General features: G+C 43.0%; 1 protein-coding gene across 1 annotated transcript; it reads left to right on the top strand.

Moving 5' to 3' along the window:
• Positions 1-10,439: 10,439 nt before the first annotated feature.
• Positions 10,440-21,538, top strand: T265_07375 (hypothetical protein; the record flags this gene model as incomplete). Its single annotated transcript, XM_009172879.1, has 3 exons — positions 10,440-10,549; positions 16,945-17,122; positions 21,470-21,538. The coding sequence occupies 3 exons, from the start codon at positions 10,440-10,442 to the stop codon at positions 21,536-21,538; spliced, it is 357 nt and encodes a 118-aa protein (XP_009171143.1).
• Between the last annotated feature and the right edge of the window lie 118 nt (positions 21,539-21,656).

Raw genomic sequence — 21,656 nt, 5'->3', positions numbered from 1 at the left:
AATAATAGTTTCAGCGAAGCATGAGACTCAAAATATTTTGGGGTGTGCAGAATATTTTGTTCTCAGTACTGAAAGAATGTATTATCTTATACTTTCTACTGAATTATGAAGCGTTGTCCTACACTTCGACAATAATTACTGGAGTTCTTTCCTCCCTCCATTCATGATATGAAAAGGCTCGTGTTCTACTTATATATAGGTCTTTTGTTTTGAAAGAGATCATTCCGCATCTGTGTGTAGAATAGTCGTAAGTAACAACAAGGGTAAGGAAACTATGTGTTATCAGTTGGGCAGTACCTAACGAAACATGTTTGGATATCACAGCTGTCTTTCACAATAGGACGGAAATTGTTGACTGTTATGTAGCAACCATGCATGTTCAGTCCATCCATATTGATTTGGGCTGCTGTTTATTCCTTGTTTATTCGCCATACTGTATCCATAGCAAGCTAATCAGTCTGACCAGTCTAAATATTGTTTTTGGTCCTCAGTAAGCCTTCTATTAGTTACAGTATGGTGACTCGCTGCTCCCTCGATCTTACGCTTCATGCGCACTGCGGTTGGCTCCAAGGGTGTTCACACGTTTCACAAACGTATGATGCGTAGACCTCGTATGCAAATTAGGGGATCCACTTTCTATCTAGGTACGCGCATCAACATTCGCATAGTATTATCGTACGCAGCATGCGGCGAAACAGTCATTTGTTCTTTTCTCTACCGGTAACATTTCTGAAGGTGCATATACTAATTATTAGCGAGGATCCGCGCACTACTCATCAACTGAGACAAATGAATTAGCAGATTTGGTCGTTGCTTTGTTCGCTGTGCACAACACCAACCCATCGGCACGCACCACTACGTTCTTCAACAACCCACTGATGATGTCACCTCGATTGGTGATGAAACCTTTGCAGTCATATTGCCCAGCTCAGCAGACAAACCAACGACCATCTACGCTACCCGAGCTACCAACATTCTCTTCTATAGAAGATACCTTATTGCTCATCCTGAAAGAGTTGGTAGTTATTACGATTGAGGACACTGCAATTGTGACTTCCAAGCATTCATGGGCATCACGCAAATCCAGTGCAGCCCAGGACAGCTATCGATCGGGTCGAAAAAAGTTGTAGTAGTAGCATTTCGCAGTCTCTCATAGACGAATAGTCTGCTGCAAGAGCACAATGGAAATCACATCAAAGCTTCTGATTGAACAGCTGCGTAGAAGGATACCTTTCAAAATTCTGATTAATTTAAGGTGACAGATTGGAGCAAATAATGAAAAGTGAGTGGTCTGAATGGCGCTGCACATTCAGTTTAAATAGCCAAAAATTAATGACGGGCAGGATGTCAAAATGAAAGTGTCTTTTGGTTTTAAACCGGTTAAATCTGCAGATCTCAGCCTGGTTTACGCCGCCCACCATTTTCAGTGTGTCAAGAAACCCGCCTTTGATGCTTTGTTGATCGGAATAAAACCCATCAAGGAGTACAGAATGTGGTTACTGGACTTGTAGAATTGACACTCACATCATGCTTGCTTGAATATTCCTCCGCCTGTTCTGGTGTAGCTATTTCCGTGAGTCCACATCAAAAAGAGAAAGAAGCGGTATAGAGCTTTGAATAAATCAATTAATCGCTCAGGCATGATCCCATTTGTCTGTTCAAACGTGATAGTTCATATATGTCCAGCTTGCATTGATTTAGTAGTGGTAACACACCTGACTCTCAGGTAAGATGTCCAGAGTTCAGAATTCTGCACAGCTAAGTATATGAACTGTTGATGAGGCTTTGTGAGAGTATAACTTGAGTACTTGTGCTTGATCAGGCGAAAGACTGCTGAAACGAGACTTATGTGAACGTGAACACGGAAGCTACTCATAAGAGGTGGAAAGCAGAAAAGTGTTAGTGCGAATGCTAGTGGGCGGCCAGCAGTTCTTGCTCAAACCCAGGCGTGTCCTTTTGTCCATGGACTTTTGAGTTCAAGCATGCACTTCAGAGGGGAAATAAACTTTTAGGACAACAGGGCAGTTATTTCACTTTAAACAGGATGTCAGCTTATTGGAAACTTGTGGTAGTTTTGCTATTTCCGAGACACACGACAGAACTCTATGGTAAATGTCACTTCCAGCCTCGAAGCAACTTCTTTCCCCGCCTTCAATCCATAGCCGGTCTGAAAAACCTGACCCACAAAGGTATGTCGATAAAAATATGGGCCATAGGAGGATTATTACCTCTTTTACAATACCATATGATTGCATAATAATAACACAGTAGTATTTTGTCGCATAATATGCAGCAAACATACTGTCATGAGATTCCATTGCAGAGATATTCAATGAAGTTTCCTTTGTTTTCTATTTAGGTTATGTGGGATCACCGTTTGGGACTCATCATGTAGTCCACATAGGCTAAAGTAGTCTATTTCAGAAGAATTGCTATTCAGTTCAGGGCTTGATTTTTAAGATTCTGAGAAATACACATTGCTGATGAGCCTCAAAATGAGACGAAACCGGAAGTGGGCTGTTTGCGGATTTCAAGCAATCGTCTCACATCGCTGAATTCTTTTTTTATTTTATTTTATTCATAGCCGCACCACTCTCGTTTGAACGGCCGTGTTCCTGTTCTGGCGTAATTATTCCGGTGAGTCTACACACCAAAGGGAAGCACTGAACTCGAGTTTCGCTCTTATTAGAGCTCATCAGCAGTGCAGATCCAATGGCCGTGCCGGAGTTTTAACCCCGGACATCTGACATGCGAGGCAAGCGTGTAACCACTACGCGACCAACGCACGTTGGACGCATCTGAATTTTCAGGTCTGAACGGACGAACGTGTTCACACACTTCAGCGATGTGATAGGTGAACCCGACTCATCGAGCGACGATCCAGTAACTATCCTGGTTGTTACGATCGATTGACCCGACAGTCAGGACTAAATGATATTGCGAGGACTAGCATGAAGTACCTTAAACATCGGAAGAATCAAACCAATTTACAGCATGCAAGCATCTGGTGTCCCCAAAATCTGTAGCTTTCATTTCCCCACCGAACCTACGACAAGGCTGGTCGTGCAATTGCCCTTCTGTAGATGAACAAGTTGTAATCAGGCATTGGCAAATCAGCCAATCAGTTAAGTATCCGCTCGACAATTTGGTGACTCTTCCCCAGGGAATCGAACAACATAACGATAAAATTACTTTACGCAAAGCCGAAAGTGTGATCGATTGTGCCATGAAGCCTGGAATGCATGTGTAAAACTAAGTTGAGTATAAAGTCATGATGACAACACTACGCTTATTCAGACGGAAAAGTGCTACGAAAATTTGGTCAGCGCAACATACCAAGACGAGATTTTAGTTCCAGTTGTTGTTTTGGTGTTTCTTCGAGTCCAAGAACTTACTGACTCAGGATCCAAAATGAGTGCAAAATTCCATTAGACGTTGCTGTATAAGGTCCTGAGAGAGAGCGAGTAAGTTGATCAACGACACGGGCGTATCCTTTTACCAAGGATATACTTCTGTCTGTCTTACTTGGGGTGTATCCGAAAGGAGTGAACGGCATATGTTATTATGATTTGGAATATATGTACAGTCGTAATTCATGCAAATGAATGGCTATCACTGTGTTCTAAGGACGTCCCCTCCCCGACAGAGCCACTAAGCCGTATTGGATGGATTCGACAATACTGCGAAGTGTGAATGACATTCAACAGATTGGACGCCACGGCAAGTCAGATGCAAAATACGTAGCCCCTTATCCAGTAAGACCTGTTTTTCCTTATAGGCACTTAACGTATGCGTAGCAACGGCGTTTTTACAAAGGTTAACAGGTTACGATATTGGAAACACTCTAATTGGGGAAAACCTATTTCTCATTGTGCTGGTAATTTCCGGACCAGTGAAAATTCTCTCCTAGGGGCAAACTCTCTTTAGGGACACCCATTCGGGGGAAGAGCAACACCATTATTACTGAAATTATTACAACATCAAGTACCTGCATACATATCTGCCCTAGTGTCCGTCACGGGCTGCTTAGCATCAAATATGGCGACTTTCAGATTTTTGGTATAGTAGCCCAACCATACTGCAAGCACACATCCTTTATTTTAGCATGGGATGAATACAACTTCCTAACGAACGAGTACTCCGTTAATACCAATGCAACTTGTAAGTGAGTATACTTCTCCGATCGCACACAACTCGGTGTTTAAGTGGAACATAAGCTCGGGGATTGCGTCTTTCTGATCTTCAAAACGACGGAGGCCGGCATTCGGCTGAGGAACAGTCTTCGGCAATATTAGGAGAAGCGTGCTATGTCATGGTTGTTTTTTTTGTTGATTCTTTCGAAAATTAAGCGTGCTATGTCATGGTTGTTTTTTTTGTTGATTCTTGTCGAAAATTCTGTGGGATGTCTGAACAAATCATCATCGCTGTTAGTCACCTGACCAGTAGTCTTTCATCAACAAGCTGAGATGTCAACCCTTCAAGGGTCATCAACTGAAAAATGCCAGGCCTCTTGGGTTTTCTGAACTATTGTTGTCATGCATTTTCTTCAAACCAGACAATATGTGACAACCCCCGACGACTGTTCCACTGGTACCTGACCACTTTCTTTTACCTGCTGATCTGTTACAAGAGCACGAGGCTTATTATAACCCGAGGAGCCTCTTTTTTATTTGGATGGTTTCCTGTACCCTGTCCGACAGAACGCAGACAAACTGGACAAGTCTGCGCGTACAGAGGAACGATTCTGGCGGTTCTGACCGTACAAGGCATTTGCATGCTGCGTTTTGACGGAAACAGATTGTTTCACGTTGCACTGCCTAGCTTGACATGTGGGCCTCATCCAGGCAATCTGTCAAAACCAAGCAAGGGTTGCCTTCAACAAAACTATAGCTACCGCGGAGTACTTAGTTTGTCCAGTCTAGACCATACTGAAATTACCACGTCCACCAGATGGTAGCTTTAAGATGGCAAGGCTAGTGGGCAGCAGCTCTGGATTCCGTACGGTAAACGCAAGAACAGAAAGAAACATTCAGCTTCGTTTCCTCAATCAGTGTGACCAGATTACTGTAAACTGTGTTGCCATGAGACCAAATCCTCCCTGGGCGGATCCTAGCAAGCTGAATGTTGATTCACACTGTCAAACCGAGCTGGATATCGAGGACATCTGGAAATGAATGCAAGTTGCGTCACAATAATCTGTTTGCAGTCATTGAGCAAAGGTACTATTCTGTGGATGTAACAACAGAAAGACGAGGTGTGTTTCACTTAGCTTGCTCGAGCACCTGCTGGAAAGGCGGTCCAGCATGGGCCTTGCAGCTCAGCGCTGCATATCTGAACTAAGTGGAAGTGAATTTTCACGAAATCTGACCACTAAGAATCCGTCAGTATGTGGATAGCGAAGTCACCAGTATATGTTTGTTTTCCTGCCATCAACTACAAACCACCTGGGAGGTTGTCGCTAAAACTTCAAACTGGAAAATTCATAGTAATTATATATCTATTCAGACGTTTTCACCTCATTCGTGACTAATTTCCCAACAGTTTACGACATGAGAGACTGAGGCTCAGTGGGGTTACAATGGTTCACAGTGCTAGGTGAGTATGCCTGAGCCGAATTTCTACCTCAGTTCCCACGGGCTTAGGTTGTGAATCACGAATAAGACGGCGACTGGCATGTCGGACAGCGGGCAGGTAGCTTTTGGATATCCGTTTTCGGTGACGTAATTAGTTTCCATTAAATGGATCCTCCCTGTCTATGTAAACTCAACTCAGAGAGCTTTACCCTCCCCCTTTCATCCTTTCGTTTGCTCGATTTTCCCTGGCTGGAGTCCAGTTGCACGTGCGCACCAGGGATGTTAGCCGAAATAAGGCTACAACTTTTCACTGACAAGGCGGAATCTCTACAGAACACTGCCAAATCTCCTCACATCACCACGAATCAATAAGCAGCTTAGAGGAAGAATAGTTTCACTGGACGTGTGAAACTTCTCTCCGAGAAGCCGTCACTCGAGGAGCATGTCAATACGTGACCACGTGATTTGGTTACCGCTATTGGAGGATGATTTGCGCTATAGTATGAACTGGATACACTTGAACCCATTGGAACTTTAACAATGAGGTAAGTAGCATTATCTACACATCTGCCCTTTCCAGCCCACAGGTCATCGTTAGGTGGACCTGCGCCGACAGCTGATGGGTAGTGCTGCAACTCAAAACGTACTGATCGATTGCGCAGGTTGATAGTTTTGATTTGTAGCGTGGCCGAGAAGCATAGCAACCGAATGAGTACAGTCTCACCTCTACTTGCGTCTTCAAGCACACCATTTTATAGGTCGTTCCGACAACTGGAATTTGTCGATCAGACGTGTCCACCCTGATAACTGATTGCAATGGGTCAAAAAAGGACTGACAGTGAAAGAACTGTTCGACGGAATGACGTTTGGCAAATTTCCCAGTGGCTTCTGAAACCCAGTATCGCTATAAATGCAAAATAATTTGAGTCACCAGGTCATCAAGAATTTTCTATTGAAAATCATAATTAACCGGACTTTTCACTGTTTAAGATGTCCACCAGAAAGTGCATGCAGCGATGTCTATGTTGTGATTATCACGACCATTATGATATACTCCATTAGTTGCTCAAAAAATCAGCTGGATGGTCATGTAGTTCCACGTCGTTCAACATCGCTGACGGACGCATAGTCCGTGTTTGCAGGACACGATAGAAAATACCGAACGCGACTTAGTTTCTGGAACAGTGAATCAAGATGGAACGTGTAAAGTGTCATGTAGGGAACGAATGGTGAAGTAATGATGACAAGTGGATGTCCGCGTCAAATCTTACGCTGACACGACAGACAAAGTGAGCAACATTAGTCATCCTAGCTCGTTCCAGAAACTGTTGCGAAGTTTGAATATAGTCTTCTTTACCATGCTGCATTTCCCGCTTGAAAACAGCCCAGGGACTGTTTTGTACATCCTACTTGAATCGTGCATTTTACGACTCTGGATAGTATGCAGGGGAGACACGTCCCGCGTCCGGAACTTCACTCAGGAACTCTCAGCAGGTATCCTCAAATGATAAGTTTATTCCACTTTTCGCACTGTATCTATTTTTATCAAGTGCATGTAACTATTGTACTCATCACATTATAGTGAGACAGACATTTGTTAGTGTTTGTTACCTCCTGATAATCAACTTAATTACGTCCGAGCACTCACAATTGTCTCTCTTACTAGCATGTAATGAATACAAATAGACAGATAAAAGAATAGATACAATGCGAAAAGTGGAAAATCTCTGCGACGACGATCGCTCCTGCTTTTGTCACCAGATGGATCTCTATATTCGGTATTCCTTCTTACATTACGACAGACCGTGATTCACAGTTTGAATCTCAACCCTTCCGGCAATTAACTGAAATTCCAGGTTGCAAGCGCATCTGCACCACTGCGTATCATCCACAAGCTGATGGCTTAGTTGAACGTTTTCACAGACACTTAAAAACGGCCATCAAAGCTCATCAGCAACCTAACAACTGGAGTGACCTGGTCCCCCTTATACTGCTTCATTTACGCACTACGTTTCGTTCCACACTACAATGTACACCAGCCGAGTTAGCCTTCGGTGAATAACTAGGAATCCCAGGACGGTTTCTCGCTTCAGCAACTAGTTTTCCCTTTGATTCATTAACAAACCTCACCCAACTTAAAACGCTTATGTCGCGTCTACACTATCATTCTCCACCAACGGCTTACAAACCGTCCTGCGTTTCTCCTGATCTCCCTAATTGTGCGCACGTTTTCATCCGCTGTGACCGCGTCAAACACCCGTTACAACCTCCTTAGGAGGGTCCATTCTGTTGTATAAATCGTCACACCAGATACTTCACCATACTTCATCCATTTTTGTTAACGCGGCTACCACTTGCGTAACGCGGCAGGCTTATGGAATTCAACAGATCAGGTCAAGTTGTATTCATGTTCGTGCAAGCATCAAACACGAAGGGACACCCCTCTCTACACACTGAACACAATAACTAGGCCTACAACTAGGGTCAACACACTCCCGCGCGCACAGGACAGGAAGTCAACAGAGCTCCGCAAGTCTTCACGGACAACTACGGAACACATGTAGTAGTTATACTACAGAGAAGACAAGTCCCGCGTCCGGAACTTCACTCAGGAACTCTCCACAACCCGAGCACTAACAAGTGACTTTCGGAAAATCTACAGTAACACCGGGCCTAGAAAGTAGCACAACTCTCGCATGTTTCCAAGCTTGATCCCAATAATGAATCTGTATTTATTTACTTTACGTGATCTGCCAATCCGGTCCTCTTGGTTGGTCTGTCGAGCGTCAGATAGTTCCTCCCCGGACAATTCTCTTTCAGTTATTTCGTTCCTTTCTAATAATGGCATGAATAAATTGGCTGGAGACTGTTTTAGAAAAACAAAATATTACGTAGATGGTGCCCGCGTTAGTAGTGAATAGTAAATAGTAGTAAATAGTAATGGTAATATAAAGTATCATCACCCGAGGAACCAGTCATTATGTGACCACGTGATGTGAATTCCGTTGATGAAGGACGAGTGATGCTGTATTCTAAGTGCGAGGTAATCGCACTGCTGATCAGCCTCTGGCAGCCAAATGGCTAAGCGTTCAAACTACTTGCAGCAAGGCCGCTGGTTCAAGACCTCCTGGAATTTTGTGAGGTGCATTTCGCTGATGGTTCCCAATGAGGGCGAAACAGCTTTACAGCTTTTCACTGCTTTTTCACATGGATCGGCTTTATCCACAGAATGAAATCTTCACTGAAAATTCCGAGTGTACCTATAAGAAGCAACAAAGAAATTTGTGGAGACTTATCGAAGCTTTTGAACAGTAGCTACGGATGTACGTCAGTTTTCTGGTCGGAATATGAGGTCTAGAGTCTCAGTTGCCAGAGGACACCACAGCAGACGTTTATAATCGACAGACACGCATCACTAATGAGCGTTTTGTCTTTCGTAAACTCATAAAAATCACCAGCTAAAATAGTCGTGAATTCTCCGGAAAGTTCCACAAACAGCCCACTACTCATTGAGTCCAATTCAAGTAGCTATGTCCACTTAAGTCACACTTCTCCTGTATCCTTAGAGTGTCTGTTCACGTGATCAGGATTCTAAAATTTTTCCCACTAAGACTTGTCGGGCACAACATAGGAGATCAAAATGACTTGAATCTGGTCTCAATTAAACGAGTTTGTTTCAGACTGTGCACCTTAGAATTGCAAAAATTCTAATTGGATCGCCATAGGATAAAAAACGTCTGCATTAAAAACCCATTCGAAAATAATTCAAATTTCTTAGGTTTCAGTCCTGAATTTTGGCTTTGATAGTGGATTTCAGTTCAAGAACAACCCTCCAGAGAAACCCGTCCCGACAGTAAAACTCAGGCTTTTGCCATGGGAGTGGTTGTGGGTGGGTAGGGGATGAATAAATTTTCCTTGATTTCCAAATAATACTTACCTCATTGAATGATCCAAATGGGGTAGCCTGACTGTTTACTGTCAGTCAGCATGTTTGACTGAGTTGACAGCTGATTACACGAAGAATCAGCGCTAATCAACATTCATCAGCTTTACGAACCTCCCAAAGGGTCTCCTGAAGCAAAAACCACTCACGCAGCTTTACGTCCATCAGATGAGTCTGAGTTTTGAGAGTTGCCTACAAAATACACGTTTCAATCCATAGTTTCTCCGTTTCATTCGGAACAATGTGAGTCATCAGTGATGGTAGAATGATCCATAAATCCAGCTGTCATTTAGGCAAATAGAATGGTATCCGAATTAGCGGAAGTTATTTGAATCATATAACAGCTCAAGGGGGTACCGTAAGTTAAAATGGTGAGTTTTATCACATGTATGTTTGTGAATACAACAAGTCAAGCTTAAGTCATTTTATTCTATTTTTGTTTAGATTGTCTACTTCAGCCTGGTTTCCGGTGCTAGGCGCACGGTGGTCAGGCAAAAATAAACATAGTCGAGAAAGCGGGTCGATTGCCAGACTTGTTAACACATGAGCGCAACAGCTGGTCATGAGTTATGTTCGATGCTTGAAAGCTCCATAAATTACATCTATGCTCTCACGTAATCCTACGGGACATAAAACCTACCAGATGTACACGCACGCAATGTAGCCCTTTAGATACCTTGTAAGTGTGGCGCATCCAATTTGCGTCACTGTGTCACGGCAGCAGGAGTAGTAGCGCGTAATTATTTCGCTCGAGGCAAGATTAAAGGATAAAAATAAAAGTTTATCTCCACCTACCTGAGAGTAAGAAGAAGGAAATGTCCGGGGTGAAACGCCAGCCACAGCGGCGACGTCGTTTGTTTTCAGTCATCTTTTACAAATACAAACACTGTCAGAGAAATAGAACTTGGATAATCAATTGGAAAATGTTTGGGACCGATTGGGAAGTCATCGTTTCAGAGGAGTTTGGTAGACAATCGGTGGATATATTGCTGGGCACCGTTTCGCCTTTGACACAAAAGCTTCGTCAGGCCAAGTGAGTAAGTAAGTTGGTTGATTGGGTTTTGAGGCAGTCAGGGAACCAATCCGTGAGATTCCTTAGGACTAGTGACCTGATCAGTGCTGAGTGTTCAGTCTGATGTTCCTGTTTGTTGATTAGTGGAGATGACTAAGGTTTACGATAGTTTATGATTAGTGGAGATGACTAAGATTTACGATGAATACGGGGCGTTAGTCAAAGATTTAGCAATGGTAGTGCATACTGTAGACACTGGGCATAGGATAGATTTAGAAAATGTGGACATCTTGAGACGGGGGTGGGGTGCAGTTATCAGCAAAATGGCCTGGGCCTAGAAGTACAAAAATTCAAGTAGAACATAAGGTTGACGGAAACCCGGGGACTGCGCCTACCTGATGAGGTCCAAGAAGGGCGAAACCGGTCGTGGGCTGTCGATGGATTTTCAGCAACCTTATGAGTAGTACATCACACATATACAAGTAGAGTTAGGCTCAATTAACCAACCTACCCCAATCCCCAAACCAATTGTCCCAGCACCTTGGACGAACACAGGTGAACGAAATCTGTGAACGACCCCAAGAGGAGTTTTCCATTAAGGTGTTCTAGGCTGAAGAAACAAGGACGAAAAATCCGGGGTCATCATAAAGGCGAATCCCCTTTAACCAGTCTATCGTAAATCTTAGTCATCTCCACTAATCAACAAACAGGAACATCAGACTGAACACTCAGCACTGATCAGGTCACTAGTCCTAAGGAATCTCACGGATTGGTTCCCTGACTGCCTCAAAACCCAATCAACCAACTTACTTACTCACTTGGCCTGACGAAGCTTTTGTGTCAAAGGCGAAACGGTGCCCAGCAATATATCCACCGATTGTCTACCAAACTCCTCTGAAACGATGACTTCCCAATCGGTCCCAAACATTTTCCAATCTATTCAGGGCTTTTTAAACAGTTCATAAATTTGGCTTTATGTTCAAGGCATCGCACTTGGTAAACATCTTAGGAAATTAACTTGCGCGTGTAGCACACTTGGGAATTTGCAGTAGGACCAACTGCGTACGCGGTGGTTTTAGCTGTTGGGGGAGACTGATGGTTGGTTAATTTTGTGGTTAGTTTGAACATTTCGAACTTCCTATGTAGATTTGGAGGCTCCTACAAACTGGCGTCATTAAGTGGTAAGGTACCAAATGGTTACCGTGAGCCTATTCGTGTTGCATTTAATGCGCAAATGAATCGCCAGCATTTTTTATCGTATCCAAACTTAGTAATGAGCAAGGACAAAGGATATCTGGATATCTGGACAATGGTATCATGCAACACCTACAGTTGAGCAGTAATATGGACCAGACTTTGTCCAGTTCACATTTTAACAGTCCCCCAATAAGGCCACTGGAAGGCTTTGAAACACACGAATCTAACTGATCAGGGCCATGCCGGGAGTTGTCGGATGAGCCATTGGTGATGAGTAAGTAGATAATGTGCCCTAGGGACGGAATGGATGAAACCGGAAGGTAAAAAGCACAGACATTCACTACTAGTTCTGTTTAGGTGAATAACTTGTCTTCCTTAAGATTGGTTTAGCAATTACCGTGATGACAAACTGGATTGGTTCTTCGCGCTTTGAACGAACACACCAGCCAATCAAATTGACTGATCGATCTAGTAATTCCCATCGATCAGCTGATTATTGCTCAGGTGCACCAAAGATTCTGTAGTGGCTGTCACTCCCAAGATGCGCAGATTATAACTGTAGCCATAGTTGTCTGATCAACCCTTTTATCGTTCACAGGCAGAGAATTGAGTAAACAGAATTTTTTTCACAGGTGTGATCTATCATTTCATGCGCTTCGGTCTGAGTCGCTAAACAAAAACAAAGGTATCGCGAAGCCTCGCGCCAACTGGAAGAATTTCATGTGCAACTGGGAAAGGTGATAGCATTATTGCGAATTCTTAGATTAAACTGAAATGCCCCATCTCAAGTATTGTTTACATGATGGTCAGGTGGTCGTGGAAAGTGGTGCTGATGGGATTGTCACGTGATGCAGCCTTCGATCATGGCTACTAGCGTTTGTTTGTTTTATTATAGCATTCATGAAAGATTAACAATGATAAGTGTCTACAAGCCAGCGCGCCATTCACCCATGAAGGAATGTGCTTGACAAGTATAAAAACCAAGCAAGCAAGTATATATATATATATATACACTATTGCGATCACTAAGTTGTCGATATGGTTTTATTTTCTAGGGAGAACAGCTATACAGACGAACCATTTCTAGTTGGTTATTTGAGGCTTTTCAGGACCCTGGAGAGAGTAAATTTTACGCCAAATCATGGATAAATTCTGCACATAATGTTTCGGCTAAACTCCTAGCCACAGAAAATAAAAATAGGTCGTCCTTTTACATTTCCGACCTGCAAACAAGGTGCGGTGTACAAGCCTAATGAACCTTTTTGAGCAAAGAAACACAGTTTATATGAACGCTCAACTTAGTTTGTACAAATCTACATAAGGATGAGATAGTAACAAGCTAAGCCTGTTAATGCTTTCGCTATCCCATACCTTGCGATTTTATCGGGATATATCCAGCATCTTGTAGCCGACGAAACAGCTGTACAGTGCTTTTCGGCTTTTCAGCACAGATTAACTTCACGTACCGGCTAAAATTGATTTATACCGAGCGGTTGGGCGGGTGAGTAAGGATAATGGGATTATTTGAATTCAAGAAAAACTCGGACCCCGTAGACCCTCGTTGTTAGTTCATAGTTTGTTACATAAACTAACGGTACTTTGCGCAACATAAATATTTTATATCTGACTTTGATTTTTCTTTCCAAGCGATATCCATTTCCGTCGGATGGTCGGTCCAGAGCGAGAGAGTGGACTGTTTTTAGGAAATTGGGCGTGTGTGCAACGCTAAGAAACTTTTTATTGAATTCACAAAAAACAGATTCCGACGTGATTCCTCTACAAGGATAAGAATTTTCAGATTACGCGAAAAAACCTGAATCCAACATAGTATTTTTTCTCACTTTTCAGTTACTTTTCCGGCGCCACTGTTTTCTGGCCGATATATTTGATAATTTTTAAGCTTTGCTGTGAAAAAGTTCAGTGTGTACTCTATGCTTGGGTGAAGTCGTAAAGCTGTCAAAAACTCTAAAGTGCTTCAGAAGATGTGAAATTTCATCTAAGATCATAAAAAATTCTTCCGGGTATAAACAAGCTTCAAATTTTAAGACCATTCAGATCCACATGTAAGCATCGATCCACAAAAAAGTTATCGACCGGTCACCACCGTACGGAGGACCTGGTCAGCAGTGTAATGTTTATCCTATCTATGCTATTTTGGTAGAGATTTCTTAACCTAAACAGGACTGATTTACAGCAAAACGAAAAAATAACGAAACTCAACAATTACTGGGCGTCAAAGAGGCACAGAGGTCCTCCTAATTTTCACTAGGAGGGTTGTCAGTACTATGTAATCCATTAGTACAACAGAATAGAACCGCTAAAAAACTCAGATTCTGAGACCACATGCCTATATCTGTGGATACTTATGCAATTTTCCACAAACTGCCAACGGAAGTCTCAGAAAATACTATCTTTCATACGTGCTGTGCGCGCTGGTACACGGATGGTGTTGTCTTTTTGCTATTGTCAGCCTGCTTTGATGATAAATACTGATAACAAAAATAAGCTTTTCCGTCACAAAAATAAAGAGAACACAGCGAAATCAGCTGTTGCATGTTACTCCGGGTGTATTACTATAAGAAAATTGTGTGCTTCTGGTCTGTTTTGTCCCCCTAACAGACATTTTTGGATTTGAACGCAGCCATTTCGCTGTAGAAAATTTCTAGTTATCTAGACCTGCAACCGAATCCGACCATGTGCTATCAGTACATCATCTCCTATCCAGTCAGTTTTGCCTGTGCGTGCTTGGTCACTTACCTAGACAGAACTAAGAGGCATGTAGAAGCGTATGGACTAGCGCACCCTAACTCGCATAGATTCGGATGCGGGGATGAGTTTACAATCGAGACCGGCCTGAACGATAACGCAGCATTTTCTTGAAGCTTGGTCTTCGTTTCTTGGTGACTGCGTTCCTCATCAGGCAGCGCAAAAACGAGCGGTAAGGCGCTACGGTTCACTATCACAAGACAAAAATCCGAACTGTGTGTAAATGAGAAGGCGATCACATATTTTGCGCCGCTCTGGTGAGTGACTTGGTATAGACATCTCAGTGTTTTCCGAACCTTACTTGATTTCTGGTGACCATAATTGCTGTTGTAGTTGTTGCTGATTAGTTATTATTTCACGACGTATTTGGGCTTGGTAACAGATGACGGTTACCGAAACTTCGTGAAATGAACGGGTTTTCTTAGTATGCAAAATCTGTACGTTTCAGTAGACAATGTGCTTAGTAGAGCGCTGGGCGGGCGGTTCAGTCAGCCTGCAACTGGCTGTTGCTCGCATCTGCAAAAAGCACGCATGCATGCATCTGATTGGTTAACTGCAAACAAAAATATTTTGAAGGGTGAAAATAACCATATGTTTGAGAATCATTATGCCACTTCGGGATTAAAGTGGCACGTTTACATTTCCAAGTAGGAACAGTTGAGTCTCTCGTAAAAACTAAAGTGATTTGCAAATGACTGTAGTTCTCGTAATGCAAGCAATTTGTGTTCAAGTAGAAAATAATGTTGACGGAAACCCGGGGACTGAGCCTGCCCGATGAGCCCCAAGAAGGGCAAAGTCATGGGCTAAAAACCAAAGTGATTTGCAAATGACTGTAGTTCTCGTAAACAGTGCAATTTGTGTTCAAGTAGAAAATAATGTTGACGGAAACCCGGGGACTGAGCCTGCCCGATGAGCCCCAAGAAGGGCAAAACCGGTCATGGGCTGTCGAAGAGTTTTCAGTAAACTTGTGAGCAGTTTCCTTTATGTAAACATCTTTTAGTTGGTGATCACACTGCTAACTCAACAGCGGATTTCGGAGTTATTTTTGGTTCCAATCACAGAGGAAGATTTAACACTGTTGAGGCAGCTAAATACGTCGTTTGTGTTCCCATGTGTATGAAATCACTTCTAGCTACCTTTTTTTGGTTTTGTTATCCACTTCGGCGTGCCTATTTTCCAACATTTGTCTGTCATGGTCTGTCACGGTCATAGCGGTGCCTATTTTCTAGCTTTAATCACCAGCTACCATGCTTTTCCTCCGTATTTTAGCAACGCATTCATCCTTTAGTGCCAATGGAGTACAGCATAGTACACTTTATTGTAACTTAGATCACACGTGAAATGTGAACGGATCCCATATGTAATACATACTCCGCTTGTGCTTAAAGAAACATGAACTGCTTGCCCTGATCCTGCTAGAGGCTACGGGCTGGGATTATGAGTACATCGTGCCAGGTGGGCGTGGGTTTATTTATTCACGAACTCAAACGAATTGGGTGCAATGAATTCAATGAAGAATTAAAGCATAATTTCCGAAAATTGCTGCAGTCAGACAATATTGTACTAGCTACTTGCTCGACAATGGACTGCGGAAATCGTTTGAATTCGAAATCAGACACTTCTTTCTCTCTCCTGGTTTCCATAGCCTTAGTCTGACTTCGTCATTAATCTGTCTACTACATGAGACAAACTGATCAGGATAGTGACTTTCCATCAGAGTGTTTGTAATGCTTTCCAGTTCGTGTTTCAACCTGTCAACTAAGCACACTTTTCCTTCCCTCGAAGCCGAATAGCGGGCGATGTTTATTTTTGCCACAAAGGAAAAAATCACCAGAATTTGTAAACTGTCCACTCCAGTTTGTCTTGTGTCTTCTTTCATCGATTCCCTTGAGCAGCAGTAAATCCAGAAAGGAGACCTGGTTGTTCGCCTTCATTTTCATGGTAAAATCAATGACCATAATTGGATCGATTTGGACCCTATGTGAATTGCGGTCTTCGTCGAAAATGCGAAACATGTCGTCAATACATCTCTGGTACTGGATAAACTCCGACGAACATCCCATCAGTTTTTTTTAGCAAGTTTAGCCATGTAGAAATCAGCAAGTAGTGGGCCTAGTAGTGATCTTATGTCCTATTGATTATATGGTTTAATTTTCGCCACGTTTTTATAGATTACTTAAAATCAGTAGGGCAAGATTCCCAATGCGCCCGATCGTGGCTATCATCAGTTCTCTTTACTACGGGACGGTTCAGTGGCCGGTTAAACTGCTTTAGCTTATTCGACCACAACGAACTCACCACAGCCTGTATGAAGCATTTCAGGTCGTGAACTGTATGACAGAGTAACTTCAACCAAAGAACTGGTAGGAGATATATCGGAATTCCTCCAATACTACGGGTAAATTGACGACACGCGCGAATGCGTTGCTACTTGCATGTTTCCTACGGTGCAGCACTTGTCTCAGCGGCCTACAGAACGTTGCTCGAAAGCTCGCCATCATATTTACAGACAACATTCAAGCTTCTATTCTTGCTCACCAAGTCGTCATGGAGCGCGTCGTTGATCGGGACACGAGGGATCGCGAAGCACGCTCTACAAAACCGGTCAAAGCAGTTCGATTACATAGTCTTGTAATTGTCAAGCTGTTGCCATGCGTCAGCTGACATCCGAACTATCTGAACAGAGAAAGTTTGACAAATCTACCCAGCTGAATTGACCTGCTGTTCATCTCTCATTTAACGTAAGCCAAGCTATTTCTACCACATAATCCAGACATTTCGCTGTTAGATGACAATTATACCCACTAGCACGCAGATTTTTCTACCCTCACATCCACCTTAACGTACTGGTTATAGGTCCACACCGGTAAGAAGACGGAACACCGGAAACCCGTGGTTATCTAGAATCCCTTCTCCCAGGGCCGATATGGCAATCTTTCGGCACACGGTTGACCTACAGTACCTGCGTCTTCCTTGTTTCCAACCTGTTCCAATATGCACGAAAAAACTTGTGAGTCCCTGCACTGTTGCCAGAGTTAGCGCAGTGGTCGAAAGTGAAACCACATAAGACGAGTGGATAACTTTCTGGTAATTGATCGTTTGACCACTTCAGAAGCATTCCATTGAGGCCAGAGATTTTTTCGTTTAGGATATGTCCATTTCATGTCGGTAACCTAGCTTTTTCATTGCTGACTAGTGCGAATGATTTCGCAATTCGCCAGTTGATGACTAACCGTATTTAAAGTCTGGTTCTGTCGGAATATCGGAAATCTCCCGTACCACACAAACCAGATCCCCGTCGGGGATCCCAAGCTCCGGTGGTGCATCATCGGCTTAGTTACTAAAGAGCAATCGCTGTCAAGAAATTTCAGCAAGCTCTGGCAGAGCGGGAACAAATCATTCCGGAAGACTTGCTAAATATACAGTCGACTATCGCGCGCTTCCAACCTGTCCGTTTCAAACCACCTACTGGCTGGCTGTCAGAGATCCGAGAGAGAGAGAGAGATCTGCGGGTAAAGCTTTATTCATGAGGCCCGACACAGCTACATCTAATGCTGCTTTTGCGCAGCCCTTGAGAGGAGCCATTGAATTTACCAGTCTACCTACTCTAACAGATCTTAGCACGCGCTCAAAATCCTGGATGCGGTGCTGAATAACTGCAGCCTCGAAAATATACGGTGATGGGATGTTCACCTTCAGTCCAGTGTCGGCAACCAGCACGCAGAATCATCTGGGGCCAAGAGTAGCTGAATAACTGCAGCCTCGAAAATATACGGTGATGGGATGTTCACCTTCAGTCCAGTGTCGGCAACCAGCACGCGGAATCATCTGGGGCCAAGAGTAAAAAACAAGTTCAATACAACGACAAAAAATCCGGTTGCGTAAGGTTTCAGACTCACGGTACTCAGACATGACGTTGGGTTCTTGTCAAGTGTCAACCGAACACTTGGCACGAACGAAAGGATGCAGCTGGGTAAATAAGTAGACTAGATACCTGTAGATACCAGTACCTGCTAACTGTCAAGGAATACAACGGGTAACTCGCGTCATTAGTAAACCTAACCATAATAGTGGAATCATACACCTGTGAAGTTTTGTCTCTTGAAAAACAGGGGATAAGGTTGAACCACACCTCAAATTACGGCGACTGTGTTCAATGTGAGAGTGAGCCGGCTCCAATGATGTCAAAACCGTAGCCACCAGTGACCAGCCAATATCAATTTCAGCTGCACCAAAGGAGCCATTGGATAGTATTCATTCCAAGGCTATCAAATCTGATTTCCTGCAAGAGGTCATGAAAAGTGCTCCAGCTGACGCAAGACGAATTCAAATCTTGCTTTTTGTTATGGGCCTAGCTTTGAGACTTTTAGTGATGAGACAGAATTTCGTCATTTCATTTACAATTGCTGTTTCATTTGACATAACTCCAAGGCGAAGAATAACCCCGGTAGCCGATTGAACCATCTCATCATCATCATCATCATCGTAAGCGACTGTAAAAAATGAAACCAGATGTAGCTGTTAGTGCTTAACTGCCATATTATTCTCGATGGCTATGGAAAACTTTTGAACGGTTAGCTGTGAACTTATACGTGACCATAAGTGTGGGTATAGAGATCACCGAGTACATTTAAAGGCTTCAGGGGCAACCCTCTGCAGCCAGAGATGAACATAAAACTCGCGGCTTGCAAATCTGAAGATATGTACGGTGTTGCTCAAGCATTCAGCGTAACATAAATATGTGGTCAGTGAAGCACTAACCCTGCTTAGTGCTCTCGGATTTACGTTCCACGTGCCGGGACTAGGCATTACGGTATCATTGAACCCAGTGGCCGCGTTATGATGGGTCTAAGGTTTATTCGTCTATAGTTACCTCGTGTACTCTCTTTGAATAAAGGTTATATTGAACGCATTCTTGTTTCCAAATTCGTTCAAACTATTTAGAACATGAAGATGCGTCGCCAGTTTTAATTAACAATGATGGAAGCCCATCTGGCCCGGTATCTCGGTGGGGTTTCAAGACAAAAGGGCATGTCAGAATTTCATCAAGTGAGGGGGATGGTTCGGTTGGAGGGCGTGGAGGTTGAAGACAGTGGCTAACTAAACTGCTGCTGAAAATGTTCTACCCATCCATATATATGCTGACCTTCACTGCATATTAGATTTCCAGTGTTATCATAGATTGGTTAATCAACAAACGGTTTTCTTGGTAGCTTTTTGGGTTAGTTTGAATACAATGAGTGCGTTCTCCGATACTCTAGCCTTCTACATTGCTTGGGATTTCTTTTTCCATCATATTTTTCCATCCGGTAACAAACTTTGTTTGAGTTGACGTCTAAGAGACCGTCTTGAACCTGGATTGGACAGATCTCGACAAATACAGTCATTTGCATATCAACTGAGTTTACACGGAAGACTCAAATAAATCTCTCATGATATTATTCAACTGTACCAGGCCACCTTGAGATACAGTTAGCAGGAGATTTAGTTGAGTCTCCCAGGTGATATGCATTTGTCGAAAGACAAGACTACTTTGGTGCGGACATGAGGTGCAGTTCTCTTCTGTTTCCAGCGTTAAATACCCAAATTAAAAAACCCTTTGCAGTTATCGAGGAGGCATTCGACCACAGCTGCAGTTGATTGATCGTGGTTGAAGAAGGACGAACTTTTCAAGTGGAATCCTTTGGGAACTGAAGTGATTTATTGTGTCTACCCAAGCAAGCGTCTTTCCAGAAGGTCTGGCCACTTGAGAGTAATCAGCTGCTATTCCAGATCGAAGCTTTATGTTTAACGTCATCAAATCTAAGGTTCATAGGCGTGGTACTTATCAATTTCTTCACGAGAACTGTGAAAAATTAGGGGAATAACACTTGATTGCTCTCAAACTTTCCGATATTCTAAGAAATTCATCACATGAATTAAAACAAGCGCTCACTTCAATTCATGTTCACCAAGGACGCGTGGGTGGTTATTGGCTTAGGGGAGCTGCAGCGAACGAAGAAATCCGTTAAGCAAAGCGGAACGGGACTGATCCTGCCATGTGCATTCAGTGAATCCTAAGCAGGACAAGAGAGAGTGTATCGTTTTTCTAAGCTAACCACATCATTCTGTGTAATTATTTATGAGTGGTATGGACAGACCGATGGGAACCCCTGACAGTCTTTTGCCGGCTCCATCCAGTTTGAAGCTCATCGGAGTGGAAAGCGTCATGAAAGATAAATTCGTTTGATAGATTCACTCAAGATGGCTAGTAAGCACATCCCTAAAATTGGGATGGTTTGCTGACGAGGTAAACTTACTTGCAAAGTAACTTGGCATTACCGTGAGACTCAGCTGAATCTCCGGTTTATGAACTTAACGAAATATGCTGCCCAAAGGCAGCCACAGGTTTCAATTGGCTTGATATTCGAGAGAGGTTCAGCCTGGATTCAGTTGCGTTCACAGGAGCCCAACTTAAAAATCAGCATAGTTCACCATTTATATTAAATTTGGTGCTCGGATAGAAACCGAGGTAGATGTGAACTCGGAGACTGCATGTACTGATGGGCTTCAAAAAGGGCAACAACGGTACCGCATTTTCTAAGCGTTTTCAGCGAACACATACTTAGTGTTATGAAATGGAGGGAAGTCATCTATTCTTCCCAGTTTTTTTCATACATATGGGGGTGTGTTTTAGGCTCTCCTGTTGTTTTTTTCACTAAAAGTTGCCAAATGGTCCATCTGTAAACTAGACAGTAAGTACTGATCAATGTTGCTTATTAGGGGAATAACACAAGGTTACGGGCGGAGTTTATGACAGTCGTTAAGCAACAGAGCAGGCCTCACTGGTATATTTTCTTTAATGGTGGTGAGGATAGTGAGTTGAGTATTATTACATAAAGTTGCTGGGGGTCTTAGTCAGAAAATAAAATGCCCGGAATCACAAGGGAAAAGTATCAAGTGCAACTGGGATTTGTTAGTTTGCGTCAGTATTCACAGGATTTTTTGATTGGTCCGATTGATGCTGTCACATCTGTGGGTTGGTCGTCAACCGGTCGTATTACATAAGCAATAGTCAGCGACCAACTAATCACAAAGTGAATCAAATTCATTCAGAGTGAAAACGACACAGACAAATAGTTTGTACTAAAACGCCCAGGAATAGCTAAATCATCTGATAAAGGTG

This window comes from Opisthorchis viverrini, assembly GCF_000715545.1.
Source record: "Opisthorchis viverrini unplaced genomic scaffold opera_v5_167, whole genome shotgun sequence".
NCBI lineage: Eukaryota > Metazoa > Platyhelminthes > Trematoda > Opisthorchiida > Opisthorchiidae > Opisthorchis > Opisthorchis viverrini.
Note: the sequence above shows the minus strand (reverse complement) of the source record. Positions and strands in the feature narration are given on the sequence as shown.